This window comes from Pituophis catenifer, unplaced genomic scaffold, assembly GCF_029215685.1.
Source record: "Pituophis catenifer annectens isolate HBS135680 unplaced genomic scaffold, rPitCat1.0.hap2 SCAF_1, whole genome shotgun sequence".
NCBI classification, from domain to species: Eukaryota; Metazoa; Chordata; class Lepidosauria; order Squamata; family Colubridae; genus Pituophis; species Pituophis catenifer.
In genome coordinates, this window is record NW_027256881.1 from 139,556,231 (window position 1) to 139,578,111 (window position 21,881).

A 21,881-nucleotide genomic window follows, 5' to 3' on the forward strand; every position below is an offset into this window, starting at 1 on the left:
ACTTAATGTTGCAACATTCTTTGCTGCTTTTGGAGATAATGTTATGAAAAAAGCAAAGTGTTGAAGGAAGATCAGAGCAGGAAAAAGAGAGCAAAAGGGCTAATAGGCTTTAAATATTCTGAACCAAGCATTTCCTCTTGTTATAGATCTCTCCCAGACTTTTCACAGAAGAGGCCATGCCTTGAATTTGACCGAGAACCCTGTATGTAAAATGTAAGCTATTTCAGAAGGCTTGGACTTCTGCCATCAATGCCTAAACAGCTGATCAAAGAGACTAATATTTTGATAGTGCTTCAAGTGTTGGCAATAACCAACCCATGCATTTTATTTGTCTTTATTTATACCCATATTTAAAAAATGTAAACTAAACTGATATCTTTTCAGTGAAGAGCTGAAGAAGTGACATACCTATATTTATTTTATATATATATTATTCTGCACTTCAGTGAAAAAAGTGATCATGACTTTTGCTGTTCGGTCAAAACTATTAACGGTAGTCCTTTCCCACTAAAATTTGTCTCTACCTTTCCCGCAACCTTTCAAAAAATGCTCCACATATAGAATATGACTCATGCAAAGAAATATTGCAAAGGCAAAGCCCTGTAAAGAATAAATTAAGAAAGCAAATATTTGTTTATATCAAATTCTTATTTTAAGGATACTTTAAAAAAAAAAAAAACCCTTCCCTGGTTGGCTATTTTAAAGCTGGATTCAAATTAATTTTTTTTAAATAAGAGTGAATGGATTTAATTGTTCTTGCGTGGGTGATTATTTTTCTTTGTAACTCCCTTCGGTATTTCAGACCATGTATATTTCTAATTAATGCATAAAGACACATCAGGATCTATTTCTTTTTCCTTCTTCCTTTCCCCCTGTATTGTCCCTTGCTTCCCAAAGTTTAGGTCCCCTGGGACAACTTTTGAGAATGTAACAAAAGCTATTCTGAGGGGAATTCTCCCCATTCCAGTTCCACCAGGAGCAAATACTTTCATTAATGGACACAGATGGTTGCTTTCACCTGCATAATTTAATAGGCCACCGAACTGTGGCAGAGTGGGCAGAAGTTATAGTTGCTGATTTCTTGAGCTTGGACACAGTGCTTACATTTATTGCACATCCAAAACTGATATTCTGTGATGGGCCTTCCTGTAGCAACACATGTTGGAAGCTTTCCTTCTCCCCTATAAAACACAAGGAAGAAAAACAGTACCATAAGATGTCAATGTTAATAGAACTATATTAGCCATCCATTCAAATTTAAGATTACAAATATGGATTACAAACATTTCATCAATATGCAACAGATATGACTGGTTAAAAAAAGAAGAAGCTTGAATCGCAATACAATTATTTTTAAAATAATTGCAGTGTCAAGGTAAGACGAATGCTCACAAAACGAGTATTATTCCTAGATTAATTTATCTTCTGAGAGGAATTCCCATTTATATATGTGACAAATATTTCCAGGAAATAAATTCTTTGTTTAGAAAATTACTATGGGGTTCTTCAATTCTGAGAATATCTTTACAGAAAGTGCAATTACGAATGAATGAGGATTTGGTTTTCCCAATCTGGAGCTGTATCATATGTTTATCTATTGTCAAGCATTAAATAATGGAAGCCAACAATTAGTGTTAATTTTCCAAATAGGGCAACGTTAGGATATACATACATAGCACTTTTGATTGGATGTTTGGGGGAAATTAGTGGACTGTATAAATATGATTGTGGGACAAAAGCTAAAATTTTCAGATGATAATGTTCTTTTGAACTGCATACCTAGTACTTGGAATTTAATAACTGGACAACTTAAATGGATTCTCCATGCCCTTACAATGGCCAAATGATCAATATTGCAGTATTGGAAAAGTAAATATATGACCTTTTACTCCATGGATTGTGGACTTAACTACCACCTATAAATGGACTGCCTAGATGTAGACTTCTATGAAGTATAATAAAACATAGAACCCATTTATACAAAATATAGTAAGCTAAAAGAGCAGGCCAGTTATATACAGGTATTAGAAATATATGTATACGTACTTGAATAATTGCATTAAATTATATATAGAATTGTAACTATTTACAACTAAATAAAATGATATATTGTATTTTTTCCTTTGTTGTATTTTAACTTCACTATAAAAATATGTATGCATTTTTATTTTTGCATTTTGTTCTTTTTTTCATTTTTTCCCCATCACTATTTCAAAAATGAAAGAATACATTAAAAATGAGATGTGCAGGTAGTCCTCATTTAATAACCATAATTGGGGCTGGCACCTCAATCAGTAAGGGAAGCGATTACTAAGTGAAACTCCAACTGTGTTTATGAACTTACTTCAGTTTCCCTTTGCTTTACAGACCTGCAAAGGTTGTAAACGCAAGGATTGGGTCTCAAAGTTACTTTTTCATCCCTGTCATAACTGTGAATTGTTGCTAAATGAGGACCAACCTATATAAAGAACACTTTTCAACACTGTATGAAGGCTTTTGCAAAGGGAGAATCCTCTTCTCTCCCTTCTCCTATGTTTTTCTCCCTTAATCCAAATAGACTTTGGAAACACACAGAACTTCTGAAGGAAAGGGAATATGTATCACCTACAATATTTCTTTCTGTTGCACCACTGATTTCCATCAAACTCAGAATATTGTATTGTAATTACAAGAAAGAGCACCATGCTTACTCTTCAAGAAGACCATCCAAGTCTGACTTTTTGCTATCTTTAGGATAGTGTTTTGTGAATATTTGCAGAGCAAGCTCTTCATATTGTTGCTTCTGGTCTGGATTAAGATTTTCTAAAGATTCCAGTTTAACAAAGGCTTTTGAACAGGTCCCGAATGCTCTGTTAGCACACGCACAAAGAGCCAATAGGGAATAGATTTCTACTGCAGGAATAATGTCTTCGTAATCCCTCAAGTGAAGAGCTGTTAATGTAGAAAGCAATAGATTCAGAACATATCCACCTATTAAATTAAATAAGCAGTTTTGGTACATAAGTACTCCTATGTTAATGCATTGAAACCATTGGCTGGCATCCAATTGTTGTGATCCACAGTATGAAGTGGTTTAATACAAGCAACAAGAAAGATCTGCATAGAAGAGAACTCTTAAGATCTATACTAAATCCAAAAACTGGAAGAAATATGTTCAACATCCAGAATACAATTGTTGACTACTTAAGTAGTCAATAGCCATAAATGATTCTGGCTAGGAGTTTTAGATCTTCAGTGATTTTAGTAGGGTTTTTTTTGAGGAAAGAATTTCTCCAGATATACAGAATAGCAACATAGAAAACATTTGCTTAAGGACTCCATACGTAACACAAAATTTTCCCCATGAATCCAAAGCGAAAAAGAAAGACGTCATTGTACCTGTTTTCATTGCTGTATCCACATAACCTTCATACAGCTGCCTTTGGGCAAGTATGAAAAAATGGTAAGCCTCAGCTCCTCGCCAAGCATTATCGATCAGGCGACTGTCTGTGGAAAGAACATCTTCTTCTAGCAAGCCAGCTAGTGCTGAAGTAGCCTGGCATAAAAGATGTAATAAATGAAAGTAAACAAGCGATAGCATGCCTATTATTTACATTAAAGTTAGCGTCATTTCGTGCATTGTAATAATGCAATTCATGCTATATAACAATGTTAGGTTGTACGGCAGCAAAGTATAAACAGGAAAACCTTTTAAAGGGAAATAAGCCCATGCTTATATCTTAAATTACACATTCATCATAAAAAACAAACATAATTAACAATAGCAATAGCACTTAGACTTAAATACCGCTTCACAGTGCTGTACAGCCCTCTCTAGGCAGTTTAGAGAGTCAGCATATTGCCCTCAACAATCTGGGTCCTCATTTTACCCACCTCGAGAGGATGGAAGGCTGAGTCAACCTGCAGCTGGTGAGAATCAAACTGCCAAACTGCTGTCAGTCAGCAGAAGTAGCCTGCACTGTAACCACTGTGCCACTACAGCTCTTTATTTGGGTCCGATGCACAGAATCTATTCATTTCAGAAGTGGGAGGCCACATTCTATACAATCAAATATCAATAAAAGGGAACAAGAAGCTGTTTCACCCAAGGTTTTCCTCCTACTAATTAGAACTTTTCTTAAGGGAGAAGTGTCATTAGACGTTCCAAGATTTCCCTTTTTTTTATGGAAGATGTAAACAAAGGAAAACTGCATGAGGAGCAGCAGTGGCTTCTGCAAGATGGTGAGCATGGAGTAAGTGTTTTGATTGTGCATCAATTATCACAAACATGCAAAAAAGGGACAGGGCATGGTCCGTAATGTTGTGTCCACCATCTTACAGATTCTCACTCCAAAATGCTTATGGTGAGGAATCTATGCTATTTTGACATATAACTTTGACTTGATGCATTTGTAAAACCATTTTTCCAAAGGGTGTTCTAAATATTTTTGGATAATATTGATAGGACATGTGAATTGTCATGTTATGGAAATACTTCACAGCTCTATTCTGATAGGTGTTCCTTGCACTCACACCAGAGATGATGAAGTTTTCTGAAATATTACCTCTGAAGTCTTTCCTTTGACTTTTTCTCTGTGCGAATTTTTTATTTGTTCATGGTATTGTTCAACAAGTAAAGCCGACATGACATATAGCTTTTTAACCCGTAAAGGTTTGGTTCTCTTTCTAGCCTCTTCATCTGCAATCTTTAAAAAGGCAAACATTACAAATTAGATTTATTTTCTAGTTACAGTGCCATATACACAACTAAGACTATGGAAGTATTTTGCACAGTAAATATCTGAAAGTATCCTACGCAGACATTTGTGAAAAACTGACAATACTCCAAACTGTTTTCCTCTTAACAATTTTCTCTCTTGCCTGGAAGCAAAAGATTGCTTAATTAGTCTTTTTTGCATTCTTCTTAAGCTGAATATGACCCATAACAAACACTGTTGCAGAATGGAAAAATAGGCATAATATGGGTGTCTTTGGACGGAGTGAAAAACATCTGTACTTTTTTTTTTTTTAGTTAGGAGCCAAATGTTAATTTGTATATAAAAGGTAAATTGAATCAAGTTTAATATCACAGGCATACAACGTTAAAGGTATATTCATAAACCTTCATCCAAAAAACTGTCAAAAATACCACACATGGTTAGTCTTCATGCTCATGGTCTGGTGACTCAGAAAAATATAGAAAAAAACAAGCTGTAAAAGCAGCTTCTAATTTAATAAAACTATTGCTGAACAAACCGATAGATGCTAATGATATGCACCAAATCTCTTTTAAGCCTGTAAACGCTTTAATAGATAAAATATATACCCTGTTTCCCCGAAAATAAGACATCCCCTGATAATAAGTCTAATCGGGCTTTTGAGCACATGTGCTAAAATAAGCCTCCCCCGAATATAAGCCCTCCCTGAAAATATTTAAATGCAGAGTTGGAAATCAGGTAAGACGGCAAGAAGAGCCCCATCTTGCTCCACGTGCCCCAAAATAATAAGATCTCCCTGAAAATAAGGCCAAGTGCTTATTTCGGGGTTCAAAAAAAATATAAGACAGGGTTTTATTTTTGGGGAAACACAGGTAGTAAGACTAGTAATAAAAGCATCAATGGCAAATTGAAAAATCTACCATGAATAAAAACTGTTAATTTCTTAAATAGTTAAAATCAAGCTATGCTCCGTAATACACTTTTCTATCTGCCAAAACCTGCCCTAAATGTTCTGCAGCAGAAAAAGAAGAATCTATTCCATGAGATATTTTTAAAACATCACTGTTTACTCCATTTCTCTCTTTTTTGTCCAGATATCCCTTAACGATAGTACCTTGAACATAAGTTTCGCAGCATCAAAGAAATAATTGGCTTTACGATATAGTTCAACGGCATCAAGAGGTTTATTCTTTTCCAATAACTGAGACGCATATCTAGCAAGAAGAGAACCAATCTCTTTCATGTTGTGTTCCTTAGCTAGTTCAACAGCTTTACTCCACTAGAAGAAAAAGCAACAACCATTAATCAATGCAAATCTAAATTTAGGAACAAGTCTTAAATAAATGTACTCTTTTATCAGAGAAAGTAATCTAGGGGACTTTAGGATTACTAGGTCATGGGTACATTTCATTTTGTAGGGATATATTAGGGCTGCAATCTTGTGGCACAGTTCTCAGAATTGTGGGAAAGTAGGGCTAAATAAACATGTTCTATGGAATAGCGCTTAAGAGTTATATTCACAGTACTGTATAGCCCTCTCTAAGCAGATTACAGAGTCAGCCTACTGCCCCCAACAATCCGGGTCCTCATTTTACCCACTTCGGAAGAATGGAAGGCTGAGTCAACCTAAAGACTTAAAATTATTGTTATGTCCTTTTACATGCTTCTTAAGATAATTAGATGTCATGGAATTACAAGATTTACTAAATGGTATTTTAAATGGAAAAATCTGCCTTTTGTGATAAGGTGACAGTTTAAGTAGCATATAGGTAGTCCTCGATTTAACAACCATTTGGAGTTACGACAGCCTTGAAAAGGGTGCTTTGCGGACTGTAAAGCACTTCCAGCCATCATAAAAAATCACACACACACACACAGTCACATCATCACATTTTGGGTACTTGGCAGCTGGCTCACATTTATGACTGGAGTCCCATAGTCACATGACCATAATTTGTAAAGTTTTTTGCTGGTTTCTGACAAAAAAGTGCCCATCTGAGAGAATGGATTCAGACTTACTGTGTGATTTGCTTAACAACCATTATAAGAACAGCTGTAAAATTGGGCCCGATGATGTGGATCCCTCCACTTATGACTATCACAATTTATGACTGAAATTCCAGAGTTGCAGTCCCATTATGACTGCAAATCCCAGTTGCAGTCATAATTTGAGGACTGTAATTCACTATTTGTATCACTGGAGCTAGAACTGAGTTTTTAATCTAAAACCTCAAAAATAACAATTGAAATCATAGAAAGATGGATGATGGTGAAAACGAAATTTTGCAGGCCTTAGTGTTAATTGAGTTGTTACATGGACTCAATTACTAAACCATGAGCTACAGATATTCTCTTCTATTGAAATTAAGTTTATTGTACATTTATTATTGGATTAGAGAAAACACGATAAACAGAATAGGCTTTTATTACAGAATGTTTTGTGAGAATATAGACTGGTAGTTCCTTACTGACTGATTAAGAGTACTATAGTATACTACTGCACTACTCTTATACATGTGGAAAGCCTAAGGAATGGTTCAACTTGGAGCAGAAAATAAGACAAATATCTGTGATATTTCTTCAATAGTTAAATGCATTTATGTATAAATGTTTAATAAATGATTATGGTAATATTAAAGATATATTTGTCAGGGACATGAATATACATATTGAATGCAAATAATGCCATGTGGTTAGTCAAATGTAAGATGCAATGAAGAGTATAGATTTGAAAATTAACTTTTAGTCTGACAGGAAAATGGAGTGACCAATTATAAAACATTTGTTGTTGTTAGTTGCGAAGTCATGTCCAACCCATTGCAACCCCATGGACAACGTTCCTCCAGGCCTTCCTGTCCTCTACCATCCTCTGGAGTCCATTTAAGCTCACGCCTACTGCTTCAGTGACTCCATCCAGCCACCTCATTCTCTGGCATCCCCTTCTTCTTTTGCCTTCAATCTTTCCTAGCATTAAGCTCTTCTCTAGTGAGTTCTTCCTTCTCATTAGGTGGCCAAAGTATTTGAGTTTCATCTTCAGGATCTGGCCTTCTAAAGAGCAGTCAGGATTGATCTCTTTCCTCTAGGACTGACTGGTTTGATCGCCTTGCAGTCCAAGGGACTCGCAGGAACTTTTGTTGGCAGGATGATGTCTCTGCTTTTTAGTAAATTATCTAGATTTGCCATAGTTTTCCTCCCCAGGAACAAGCATCTTTTAATTTCTTTGCTGCAGTCCCCTTCTGCGGTGATCTTGGAGCCCAGGAAAATAAAATCTGTCACTACCTCCATTTCTTCCCCATCTATTTGCTAGGAATTGAGACGGCCGGATGCCATGATCTGAGTTTTCTTAATGTTGAATTTCAAGCCAACTTTTGCACTCTCCTTCTTCACCCACATCAAGAGGCTCTTTAGTTCCTCTTCACTTTCTGCCATTAGAGTAGTATCATCTGCATATCTGAGGTTGTTGATATTTCTCCTGGCAATCTTAATTCCAAGTTTTGATTCATCTAGTCCCGCCTTTCTCATTATGTGCTCTGCATATAAGTAGGCAGGGCGACAATATACAGCCTTGCCGGACTCCTTTCCCAATTTTGAACCAATCAGTTGTTCCATGTCCAGTTCTCACTGTTGCTTCTTGACCTGCATACAGGTTTCTCGAGAGACAAATAAGATGGTCTGGTACTCCCATCTCTTTAAGAACTTGCCACAATTTGTTGTGATCCATACAATCAAAGACTTTAGCCCAGTGGTGAAATCCAATTTTTTTTACTACCGGTTCTGTGGGCATGGCTTTGTGGGTGTGGTGTGGCTTTGTGGGTGTAGCAGGGGAAGGATACTGCAAAATCTCCATTCCCACCCCACTCTGGAGCTAGCCAGAGGTGGTATTTGCCGATTCTTCGAACTACTCAAAATTTCCGCTACTGGTTCTCCAGAACCTGTCAGAACCTGCTAGATTTCACCCCTGCTTTAGCCTTTTATCAATGGCAAAAATAGAGGATAGGTAGTCCCCGGATTACAACAGCAATTGGGACTGGAATTGCTAAATAAACTGGCCATAAAGCACAATGCCACATGACTATTGTTTAGTGATAGCAGTTCTTGCAGTTCCAATTGTTGTCATTAGGTAAGGAATACACATGACCATGACTTCCAACTTCCTAATGGCTTTACCACTGAATTTGCTTGTGTGAAGTTGGAATGATGGAAATTGACATTCAGCTTTTAATCATGTCGTAGGGATGCTACAGCAACCAGAACTTTGAGGACTAGTAAATCTCCCTAGTTCAATACCATCATAATTTTGAACAGTTGCTGAGCGAATGGAAATAATCCAAGGATCACCTGTACATGAATTAATTTGTGTACTTTAGCAGAATGTTTACTAAATGCCTGTAGAAAGAATGTTTATCAGAAGGAGGGGAAAAGGTTGTGCGTAACAGCCTGCTTCTCTCCATTGTTTTATATGAAAATCAGAATTTGGTAAGATAGGAAAAACGTAACAGTAAGATGAAAGTAGTGACTGTGGGGTGCATCACAACTGTGTGTTATAAAACAAAAGAGAATAGTGGGTGTAATAAACTTGAGGAAAACAGACCCAGAGTGAAAGAGAGTGTGTATTGTGTGGTGTGTGTGTGTGTGTGTGTGTGTGTGTGTGAGAGAGAGAGAGAGAGAGAGACGGGGGGGGGGGGGGAGAGAAAGAGAGAGTCCCCAGTACAAAACAAATACATTAAGATGGTCTAGATTGAATTACAAAATAAATATACAGAGGAGAGAATGAGTTGAAAGGAAATGAAAAAGCAACACGGCTATGGTTGGATAAAGTAATTGAGATTCTCAAAAGGAGAGAAATGGGCTGCTTGAAGAAGTTTAATAATAATAAAATGCCCATGAGAATCAATATATACTTGTGTTGCTACTGCATTAATCTCTTTCCTAACTAACAATGTAATTCCAGCTACAGCTGTAATCACCATTTTTTAATATTTGTCTATTCATCTACCATTATAGTACATGCTGTAGTACTTACTTTTGAAGGTAATATTTTTTGTCATACAGGAAAGCAGGAATATAGTTGATACAATAATTAAATTTCAACTGTTTTGTCATTTAGGGAGATTAAGAGTTTTTAAGAGGTGAAATTGGTTCTTTAAACATTTTGTCCCTTAGCATTCACCACCAAACTTGGGGGGGGGGCAAGTTTAGGGTTACTTAGACAGCAAAATGGGTCCTTTTTCCTTTATATTCTTCCAACCTCCACAAAAATGGGTTGATCAAATATTTTGTTCCCACTGATTCAGATGGTGTTTTTGAGACTGCAAATGGGATGGAGGCACGAGGTTGCATATCCATGGATTACCCTTCCCTAGTTTAGCTGCAGTATCTTTTCTCCTTACCCACAACAACATATTTTAAACAAGTAGCCAAACTATGTGAGACAAAAGATACCTAGATTGGACCTCCATTATGTTTCTAAAATTAGTTGTGCAATAACTTTTGAATGGAACCATGGAAGAGAATTAATTTCCACCAGTGTTAATTGTTTGAGAACCTGTGTATTCCCCTGAAAAATAGATGGAGTGTATGTTTGATATTTGGGGATTGGCCCATGAAAAAAAATCTTTTAAGCTTCTCAAACTGATCCCCGTGTTTCCAAACATGCTTTTAGACAGTAAGAGAACTGATTATATATTTCTCATGTCATTTCTGATTTGGCCATTAGAGACACAGAATATGAAGACACATAAATCCCTAGGTTGTTATATTCTCTTATATATTCAATCTCTTATCTGCCAGTTGAAGCTGAAAGGGAAGCTATTTTGAAATCAACCATTAAATTAATATGGACAAGCTCCCCCAAACAATGTCTCCTATATTATACTTATATTTTTACCTGGTTGAGATTTACACAGACATCCACTGCATCCTTTGGTCTGTTACATTTCAGAAAGGCAGCAACAGCTTGTTCACACATTCCCACAGTAACAAATTTATGGCTTATATCCTAAAAGATATGGAAAGGTATTGTTACATTCTAGAAGAGTAGCATCATACGATATCAAAACTTCTTAATTTCTAACAAACTGAATGTGGCAGGTGCCAGCAAAGAAACTCATTTGGGATGAAAGAAATACAAAATGTGATATTCTAGTAACCAAGATTAATCAGGGGAATAATTATTTCCATTGTTTCTGGTATTTTATTCTTTATATTTTTGATATACTTATAGAAGTATATCAAGTTAACATAAATATATCAAGTTTTATAAATTTAAAGTATAACCTGTGCTGTTTTGCTTTTGCTTTATTATGTACAGAGAGCAATTTCATAACCACAGCCCCTTTGGGTATTCGATCTTAAAAATGTGTTAAGAGTATGACTGATGTTATTTTTGTTCTGAAGGTCATATATGACAAAAAATTGTCAGAATATTCATGAACTGGAATGGAGACATGGCAACAAGGTCAGCCAATGAATAGGCATAGCAACTAAGTCAGCCAATGGGGGCTGTTTAGAAACAGAAATTTAAGTAAGAAGTCTGGGCGTGGCTGCTGCTTTAAGCTCTGCAGCTTAAGCTCTGAGTCTGATTCTGTGCTGAGAACTAAACAAGTCTGGGCTTGTGTGCTCTGAACTCTGAACTGAAACTAGTCTGCTCTGCTCTGCTTGTGTTTTGCTTGTAACTGCTACCAGGTTGAAAGAAATCTGCTGTTGATATTGTAAATTGACTTCATGTATTATTATGTATATAAAGAAGTTAATGAATCCTGTGCATCAGTCTGCCTGTGTGTGCTTTCTGGATTTGATTTTTGCAACAAACTCTGACAACAATATCGTTTTTAAGTTTTATTGGATGGCATTATATTTTTTATTAGATTTCCCTTTCAACATGAGGAACAACCTGGTTTTTAAACTTTCCATTTATTTCTTCAGTATTATTACCCTCAGTAGAATCAGGCTACTGGTAGGAGAAGTAAGGATTTATTTTTTTAGATAAAAAATCTTGCTCAAATCAATAAAATACAGAATATAGTCCTAAGCATATGTAACCAGAAACAATTCTCCCAGAACTTCACAATAGCATTTAGACTTATATACCGCTTCCCAGTGCTTTATAGTCCTCTCTAAGCGGTTTACAGAGACAGCATATTGCCCCCCAACAATCTGGGTCCTCATTTAATTGACCTTGGAAGTATGGAAGGCTGAGTCAACCTTAAGCCTGTCAGGATTGAACTTCTAGCTATGGTAGAATTAGCTTGCAATACTTCATTCTAACCACTGAGCTATTATGGCTCTTAATCGATTTCATTCAAGATAAGCAGTTTACAATAACTAATCCCAGGAAGCTGGTTTTTATACTCACTGGAAGCAACTTGTTATTTTCCGGAAGGGAGTTAGCCAAATTTTCTAATGCTTGATAGTCTTCCAGCATATAATAACATTCAGCTAAACGCTCATGGTTCCTACCTTGTACAAAGTAGGGAACTGCATTTGCCCTACAATGGTGAAAAAAAAAGGGAAATGGCTGATGGTTTGTGAATATTGTTAAATGTATAATGAATACTCAAGGTGTAATCAAGCAAAGGCATGATTTCAGAAAAAAATGTCCAGTTATTTATAATTCTGTAACAGAATTTTAACAGATTTTGCACTAGAGTCATTTTATACTTCAGTTTCTCAAAAGAAAAATGCTCTATTTTGCTGCAAACAATTTAATTAAAATTACAATCAGAGAAATACGTGGAACTATTCCATTTTGGCTTTGCAAAACCAAAAAAGTCAGTCGCAATCACAATTGGTTACAACTGGAAGTTACAAGCATACCATTTCTGTCTATCAGCGAAGTACTCTCCAATTTCATTGTGTGCCTGTTCAAGGAGGCTATCGTCTCCATGGCCTGAGCCTGTTTGCAACAGCTGCACTACTCGAAACCCATTGCCTAGTTTCATTCGTAAGTCAACTGCAAGATCTCTGTAAATGTGACAAGTAGACAACTTTAGCAAAACAAAACCAATGCCATTTATTCTTAGTTGTAGCCATTAGGACATCAGCTGTTAGGACATCAGACTAGAAATCGGGAGACCATGAATTCTAGTCCCACCTTAGGCACAAAGCTTGTTGGGTGACCCTGGGCCAGTCACTTTCTTTCAGCCCTAAGAAGGAAGCAAGGGCAAACAACTGAAAAACCTTGTCAAGAAAATTTCAGTGACTTGTCTAGGCAGTTTCCAAGAATCAGACAGGACTGAATGGGGAAAAAAGGGTAGCAAATGAAGACAGTATTGTTTTAAATCTCATCTCAGTGGACAATCAAGATCTCATCTCCTTTGCTTTGGCATCATTTGCAGTAACAATGGTCTGCTTTACATAAACCAGCTTTAGAAATTATTGGATCATGATCAGAAATGCTCTGAATTTTGTGAAGCTATGTCAAAGCTATGCAAAATATTCAGTTTTAATAACAAAGATGATAATCAATGGGTGGCGGGGAGGGGGTAAGTGACAATAGCAGCTTTCATGTTGTTGTACCACAACTCCATCTGTTCTATACATGAGTCAAAATGTCACACACATGTACAAAAGGGGCAGAGCCTGAAGGGAGAAACAACACAAAGCTGCTTTTGTTATTTAGACATCTCTGGACACCTCTGAAAACAACTTCATGTCAAGCAAATAATTTGAATGCTGCAAATTTAAATTGGCCATTTTGACCTTTCTGTAATCCTTCTTCATGCTTCATGTTCTTGTTAGTCTTTCTAAGGAGTCCAGTTTGGGAAATGTAATTTATGTATGCACTCACACTTTAAAATTAATCAGTTTAAAAACATGTCTTCTCTCCATCAAATGCTATTATATACTTGGGATTTTTTTTTTTTACTCTTAATTAAATTTATCTAGAACAATTACCTTCTATCCATGTCCAAATACATTCTTTCAGCTTCTTCAAATTTTCCAAAATAAACTGCCACTTCAGCTTGCCTAAGTGCTTCACTCTGGAGATTGTGAAGGCGTTTTACAAACTTAATACCCTGGTAATTTTTATACCGTACAAAAGCTTGCTCAGCAGTGTGAAGATCAAGTTTCTGGAGAGCTGTTTCAGCCAGTAGACGCCTGTATAAAGTACACATATTTTATATCTACATAGATATCACCTTTATTTGGAATACAGATAGTCCTTGACTTATGAACATTTGTTCAGTGACTGTTCAAAGTTATGATGGTGCTGAACAAAAAGATTTATGAACCAGTCCCCAACCTTATGGCCATTAGAATGCCCCATTGTCATGTGATTAAATCTGGGCACTTGGCAATGCATTCACACTTACAACCATTTGGTAAATGCCCCGTGATAATCTTTCGCAAACTTCTCTGCTGGCTTCCCCAGGAAGTCAATAGGAAAGGTGACAGGGAAGAGCACAAGCCATTGCCACTTTCTAAAAGGATCCCTCCTATCTTTAGGGACTAGCTACCATTATGAATCATTATACTGATAATACATAAACACTTTAGGAAAAAAAATGGAAATAGATTTTTACCAAAGTCTTGGATGTGAATTTTCTTCAATGAACTGAGAAGATTCTGCAATCCCTGCCTCTTTAACAATTGCCTGTGCATCTCGTAGTGATCTAGTATCAAAATGTATTATGCAGTCCTTATTAGGGTGTTCAGGATTCTATTTAAATAGAAAAAAAAACTCTTACTCATTTCCAATCAAGCTATTTTTTTGCCTCTGGCATTTTCTTTTATTAAAAACATTTTTTTAAAAATTTACCTTTAATATTTCATCCAATAAGACAGATTTGATTTCTAAATCTTCAAAGTTGCAAATATATCCAGAAGTTTGAATGGGCTCCTTGGAATACATAAAAGTAATTAATGGTAAAAGAAAAACTTAAATGCATTTTGGAAGTGCTCTACAAAGTCTCTTTGAATCCTGCTTAATAAGATTTTTACCCATGCTATTATAGTTTCTACACATGCAATTACAATTCTCAAGGGGTTGAACACCATAGGTACAACCCCCCTCCCCAAATACTTGAAACTTTTAAATCAGTGACTAAAGGAGAGTGAGAATAAAAAGTATCAATTAAAACAGATATGACTGTAATTGTTCTGAAGGATAATCAAAGATGATTTCAAACCCTCAGAGAAATAATCTTTATATTTTACTTGTAACCTTCCAAAATGATAACCTATCTTTAAAGTTAAACCATGCTAAACCAAATGTTGCTATTGTTCTGGATTTTTATGCCCAATAAATGAATGTTTAATTCAATTATCACTTTATAAATGGTTAGATGGAGGGGCAAGGAAGTGGTGGTAGTGGCAAAAATCAAAAGAGGAACAACTCTTTGAAAATGATTATTCAAGGAACTTTTAGCCCACTTAAATGACCTTTACTTATTTTCTTTCTGAAATTTAAAGAGGCGGTGATGATAGCGATCACAATTAAATTAATATTTTTTTCATTATTGTTAGTTACTCTACCTCAGGATCCAGGTTTCTAAACACATACATCCTTGTTTTCTCCATCATGGCAAACAAATCTGGATTATCTTTGGCCCATTTCATATCCCAGACATCTCTGCGTTCCAATTTGAGTTGTTCGCCGACTCCTTGGCATCCTGAACCATCAGTTACTCGTGTATCCAAGTCAAAGAAAGTCAGCAATCCTAACATGTCTATGATAGCTAGACGACTACAAACATAACACATGCAGAGGGGAAAAATACTTTTGATTAATATTTCAGTGTTAAATTAAAAACAAACATTTTATCTGGATAATTCTTCAGCAAAAACAAAAAGAATTTTAAACTGAAGTTTGCTCTGTAATACAAATATAGAGAATAGGAATATTTGTTTAAACAAAATTTGACATTCCCATTATAGTTGTTCTTTACTTCTTTTAAAATCTTTTTTTCAGTATAATACATTATCTACAATCCTTCAAGACCCATTTAACCGATTTATAAGAATTGTAACTAAAAAATTGAGAATCACTTTAATAACAAACCTTTTCTTACCTAGACTTGCAATTCAAAGACATTTGGTAGGGCCGACAGTTTAGGATATATTTTCGAATTAAACCAACATTGGGCAGCCTGTAACTCTGAATGGTGCCAGATTCTCTTCCCTAGGCAAAAATAAATAGTGAGGCACTATGAAGCAAAACAGTTCCTCATTAGAGGCACTTATGTCATTTAATAAATATTTGCTACGTTTTGGAAAAACTTCTGCATTAATATTCTGATTAAATTAATAACTGGCTAAATGAATAATTGGTGCATTCCCGCATGCATGTTAGCCTAACAAACTGACATGGAAGATCTTTTTGCCTGTGCATCTACCATTCCTCCCTTCAAAACATATAATGATTATAGCGGCTTTTTTAGTCATAATTAAGAAAATACTGTTATTACATTTGGTATAAGCCTGATACTTAAACTACAAAATGCAAAATACTTATGCAGATTTTCTCCCTGAAATGGATTATTGTGTTTCACTCCTAAATTTTGTCTGTCAATTTATCTATATACAAATGATGCATAGCTCTAATTCTACATTTCTTAACTGTTATTTTAATTATTATCCAGAAAAATATTTAATGTGTAAAATTCTTCATGTATGTGGTTGCATTGTACTTTTATGTAAAATATTATAATCCCTGCTGGGGTTAGGCTGAAACACTTGGCCTTCAATTTTCCAATAAACTAATTAGAATATTGTTAAAGTACCAAGTACTATACTCTGTGTGTGTGCATTGTTGCAGATTACTTTTCATTATAATTTTTCTCTATTCTTAGTACAATTCTGTTTGTACGATATATAAATTGTACAATATATGTACAATATATAAATTCAAATCCATCATGACCAGATACACTATTTACTTTTAAACTAATTTTACTCTTCTCAACTGCTTTAAGAACCGTTATATTTGAAAAGCAAAGAACAAATATTGTAAAATAAAGCAAAATTACTTTTCTATTACTTACAATAACCAGTGTCTTATCCGATGCAGTTATTGCACAAATAGGATCCCTTGTTCCCTGAAACCATATAAATAATAACAGTGTAATAGGTAAAATCAACTTATTTCTCTAGAACAAGATGCAAAGCAAGCCACTAGGTTAGGTGAAATAACATTAAGAAATGTTGCTGAGCTATAACACAGAACATGTCTGTTTAAATAAGAAAGGTGACTTCATTTTTAAGATGGAAATAGTAATCCATAAACAAACTTGGCACCTGGAATTCAGCTACTGTTTTAAAGGGGAACTTACTTGTAGGACCTTAGCATAGTCAAGAGCTCCATCACCTGCTCCAGAAGGACTATCATCCACATGGTAAATCCTGAAAGAAACCAAGCAAATATTGCATTGAAGTTTACACTGAGAAAGTGTACAACAATTTGGGAGAACTTATTCAAATAAGAGTTTTAAATTCCAATTGTGACTCCTAATATCAGCATACTTTCATTTTACAAAACAGATCTACCGGTATTTACAAGTAACAAATTATTTCAATTGTATTTGCAATTATTCATAAAATGGCCATTTTAATTCTTTTTAGATAAACATTCCTTTAAATTGCTTTTGCTCTTTTGGTGACTACATGGACACAGTCATGCAAGTTCTTGGCATCAATGTGAGTGTGATTTTCTAAATCCTTCTCCTAGAAAGTATTTTTTCTCTTGCTAAGATTATTAATCAAATGTCATAAAATAAAAAACCAATGGACAAACCTTTCCTTGCCTTCTTTTCTGGTCCGTGCTACCTGATTAATTTCCATTGCTGTGAGCTTCTTGTCTACACGGTATTGCCAGATATAAAATGCTTCTTTTGAAGCTGCTATAACCTGAGTTTTAGTCACTGTAACAAACAGTGGGGCTATTACACAAAAAACACAAATTAAAGGGTCACCATACAAAGGAGATGGGTGGCATAAATACATAATAATAGATAAAATAAATAATAATTAGAAAAGGCCCATCAATGATGCAAATTCATCTAGTATCAGATGTGAACAATGAACAGTAACATTGAATAGCTTTTTGCAAAATTGTGGCTTAATTAAACATATTAGGCAGTATAAGAGCCTTGGTAGTACAGTGGTCTAAGGCACCCTGTTATTAAGCTGGTTATTAAGACCAGCTGCCTGCAACTACTGCAGGTTCGAATCTCGCCAAGGCTCAAGGTTGACTCAGCCTTCCATCCTTTCTAAGGTAGGTAAATTGAGGACCCAGTTTGTGGGGGCAATAAGCTGACTTTGTATAAATATACAAAAGGATGAAGGCTATTGCTGAGCACATTGTAAGCCGCCCTGAGTCTCCGGAGAAGGGCGGCATATAAATCAAATTAAAAAAAAAAAAAAAGTTCTTTTAAAAAGCATAAATATTTTTGTAGTCTGAGTTGTAGTTTGGAAGAATAAACATCTTATCCACCAATTCACAAGATTAGTGATGTAAATTATATTAGTTATATAAGAGGCTGTCTCTCAGCCACAGACTACATTGACACTAAGAATATAATATTGTCCATCTTTATTATTATAATGTGATCTATCTTATTCTATACTGAATATCATATGCTGTGTCAATTTAGGAACTGGGTCTAGGGAAATATATTTAAAAACAATGCAGAAATCAGAAAAGCCTAAGTAAAACAACTTGTAATTTGTAACAAAAAGTCTACCAAACAACTACTATTAATGAGGACAGCAGACTGAGAATAATGTTCATACAAACATATACAGATATACTTTAAATATTTGCTTACCAATATCTATATATTTTGGATCCAAGGGTGTACCAATGGAATTACAAAGCACAAGTACATACTAGAGAAAAATAAAAACACATGCAATTATTACAAGAGAAATCCAACCCTCTCCAATATAAGCCAAGATTCTGCATGGATTACATAAAGAACAAAGTGAACAATTTATTATTTGAAAATATAAACATATTTTTAATTCACTGGAGAAGAAAAAAGCAGCAATACCTATACTTTATTAATATTACATTAAAGGCTTTTCAACTTAAAAAATAAACATAAGAGTTTAAAAGACTCCTTTTCATAAATAGAAGCACCAGTATTATGTAAAGAGAGCTATCAACCTCTTCCTTTGTACAACAATATATAGTATATATTCTTGCACAATACAAAGCCCCCCCCCCAATTTTATCATTCATAATCAAAAGAAGTACAAAATCTCAAGTGAGAAAAATGAAATCACATAAAATATGACAATCTTACAAAGTGGAGGTTTTTCCAAGATTGTGTTAATTTCAAGATTTCCTCACTAGAGGCCTCTAGCCTCTTCTTCCTTCCCATTGTCCCTCGTGTTTCAATTTATTCTGGACAGAGTTAACATAAGTTTACCAGTCCACCTTGGTACAGGTCACTAGGGTCTTGATCTTCAGCTTATTTAGTCCATTCTGACCCTTTAAGTCTCCCCATATGTGCCCACGTTCCCATAAGTCTCCTATTTACCCCACAGCAACAACCCTGTGAGGTAGGTTGGGCTGAGAGCTAGTTACTGGTCCAAGGTCACCCAGCTGGCTTTCACGGCTAAAGTGAGAGTAGAATTCATGGTCTAAAAATCATGTCTTTCTGATTTTTATATTACTTTGTACTTTGCTTCTTGTTTGTTTTACTATTTTTTATCATTTAGAATATCTATCATGAACCAGACTAGAATATCTGTTCTGAAGAATTAAAATAAAACAAACATAAAATAAACATTTTTTTCCAGAGAACTAAAGACAGTTGTGTAGATATATGCATTTCGACCCATTTCACCCTGTGAGTAGATAGTCATTTTTCTCATCTAGCAATATCTGTGAATCAAGAAAAGACAATTCCAGAAATTATAATGAACTGAGGTATGATTTATACTAATTGCATTGTAAGAAAATGCTATTTTGATAGATGTATTATTATATAACCACCACCCTATCAATTAAGGCAACATTTAAAAAGAATTGTTTTACCATTCCACCAACGGATTCTGTTTCATCCTCCTCCTTTGTAAGCATTGTACAAGAGATATGAGAAATGATTTTTTTTTCAGAAGATAAAGCAGTAGCTGTTATAGCTAAGTATAGCAGAACATTCTTGCCTGAATCATTTCGATTTCTGAAGTAGTTGCTATTGTATGTGGTAAAAATTTACAAATTTCTAAAATGCTGTCAGGTACAGAAGGAATGGACTTGTACTTCATTGAAATCAAAAGTAGTACAAGCTGAACACTAGAAGGAATTTCCAAATGGTAAGTGTTATTATGCAACAGAACAATTTGCCTAGAAGAGTGGTACACTCTTTGCTGGAGAAAATCGGGCAGGATGGGCACCTATCAAGAGATGGTTTAGGGGATTTCTATACTGAGCAGAGGATTAGACTAGGTAACCTATAATATCCTTTCCAATTTATATGTTCTGTTGTACTAGGAACAATATAGAATTTCATGTTAAGAATTCAATTATAGATCAAGAAAGATCTGTTAGTTGGACTAACAGATAAGGTTATAAAATAAGGAGTAATACCTGTAGTTGATTTTCATCAGCTTTAGTAGCCAGAATGCAGAAATCTCCACAGGTTGTTATGGAGATTAAACTCTTGACAAATTTCAAATACTTTTCATTGTTTTTTATATCCCAAAAGACAACACAATATTCTGGACGGTCAGGTCGGGTATATGCATACACTACTGTGTTCGTGCAATAACCCCACTGTTAACAAAAAAAATATTATTAAAATTCCTCAATAACGTTGCAAAACAGTGTGTAGAAATGTATTTATAAAGTTAACATTGACAAATATCTTTCTCATACCGATAATTAATCCCATTTAAAATTTTGAACGCTTCAGATAATTATTGTTTGTTAGAATAGTATAGGGGTCTTGAAGGAAACACCCTATCACACACACCCCAAACTGATGTTCTGAATCACAATTCCAATAATTGGAATAGAATTTATAATAATAAAAATAATCATAACTAGTGAACTATAATATACCAAAAACCCACCCAAAAACATATTAAGCAATACAGTAGCAAGTAGATGCTCAATTAAAACCTGTTCAGGATCTGATAATATTTTAACATGTTCCTTACCTTGTAGTCTGGTCGAATATTTGCAAAATAAATACACTGATCAACAGCTAATGCTATTTTTAAACCACCTCCTTCCCAAGATAAAGCCGATACTTGTTTCCCTGGAATCTTTAATGTACGCAAATGCTGAAATGACATCAACCATAAATTAGCCGCATACTATTAGAAGTATTTTGAAAATAGAAATAAATAAGTAGCATATTGAATATTTTTTTGGAAGTTACAGAAAGAGGTTAAATGAGCTAAGAAAAATCTTGAAAAATATTTGTCTTCATTCTTAAATTTTAAAAAATTGTATCTCCTAATAATGTTACATATTTACGTGAATAAATTACTTGAAAGTTGACTACTTCCAATGTAAACCTTACTGTTTTGAATATTAATTATAGAGCCTCTGGCTGTAAAAAAAAATCAGATATTAACAGGTTTGAATAAATGCAAAGAAACCCAGATGACAAAAATATCATCTCAATCATGTGAAAATGATTGAGAAAATCACATATACATTGGAATTAGATAAGCACTTCACAGTAAAAACAACTGTAACTATTTTAAACAAAACATTAGAAATGCTAATGTTAGAGGATACAAGTCATTCATAATATCTTCACAATCACTACAACTGAATTATAAATCAAATTCTTTCTGTCCATTCATTCAGTTCACCTATAATGATAAGTACTGTATGTTATACAAACTGGCAGAAAGATTCAGAATAGTCTCCACCTCAACCTTACAATATTGCTAATCTTCACAGCACATTTTACAGTATAAGCATTCAATTTTTTGACTTTTGGAAAACTCTGTCCTATTTGTTTTTCTGCCAAACTTGTTGAACATCAGTTATCACTTGAATATTAAAAGGAGGGTTTTTTTCATCCACATTTTGTGTACACAAGTTACAAAAGGCAGTCTGTAAGTCTTTTGGACTGGTTACCCCAGATGTTACAGACGAAAATTGGTAGTGTGGCAAGTTAAGTTTCAGGAATATTTCTCTGCCTTTACCCTATCATTTCTCACTTTCACGGAGCACGGTTTGAACATTTTGGTTTTTCAACTATCAATATTTGGTTCTTT

The 21,881-nt window shown here is 34.8% G+C and overlaps 1 protein-coding gene across 2 annotated transcripts in view; it reads right to left on the reverse strand.

Annotated features, from left to right (window-relative positions):
• Positions 1 to 680: 680 nt before the first annotated feature.
• The window catches only part of WDR35 (WD repeat domain 35), a 34,218-nt gene continuing 13,017 nt past the window's right edge, over positions 681 to 21,881 (reverse strand). Inside the window, exons 9-28 of one of the 2 annotated variants that reach the window (XM_070955652.1) lie at positions 20,805 to 20,930; positions 20,233 to 20,418; positions 19,681 to 19,713; positions 18,464 to 18,524; positions 17,431 to 17,575; positions 16,970 to 17,039; positions 16,682 to 16,735; positions 15,710 to 15,819; positions 15,174 to 15,384; positions 14,458 to 14,538; positions 14,222 to 14,358; positions 13,593 to 13,796; positions 12,513 to 12,659; positions 12,052 to 12,184; positions 10,585 to 10,695; positions 5,812 to 5,976; positions 4,545 to 4,685; positions 3,379 to 3,535; positions 2,691 to 2,931; positions 681 to 1,181 (exon numbers count right to left, since the gene is read on the reverse strand). In XM_070955652.1, the coding sequence (XP_070811753.1) occupies positions 1,028 to 1,181; positions 2,691 to 2,931; positions 3,379 to 3,535; positions 4,545 to 4,685; positions 5,812 to 5,976; positions 10,585 to 10,695; positions 12,052 to 12,184; positions 12,513 to 12,659; positions 13,593 to 13,796; positions 14,222 to 14,358; positions 14,458 to 14,538; positions 15,174 to 15,384; positions 15,710 to 15,819; positions 16,682 to 16,735; positions 16,970 to 17,039; positions 17,431 to 17,575; positions 18,464 to 18,524; positions 19,681 to 19,713; positions 20,233 to 20,418; positions 20,805 to 20,930 (2,667 nt within the window). In that variant the 3' untranslated portion in view covers positions 681 to 1,027. The remainder of the gene's footprint in view (positions 1,182 to 2,690; positions 2,932 to 3,378; positions 3,536 to 4,544; positions 4,686 to 5,811; positions 5,977 to 10,584; positions 10,696 to 12,051; positions 12,185 to 12,512; positions 12,660 to 13,592; positions 13,797 to 14,221; positions 14,359 to 14,457; positions 14,539 to 15,173; positions 15,385 to 15,709; positions 15,820 to 16,681; positions 16,736 to 16,969; positions 17,040 to 17,430; positions 17,576 to 18,463; positions 18,525 to 19,680; positions 19,714 to 20,232; positions 20,419 to 20,804; positions 20,931 to 21,881) is intronic. The other variant, XM_070955661.1, reaches the window with a different exon arrangement.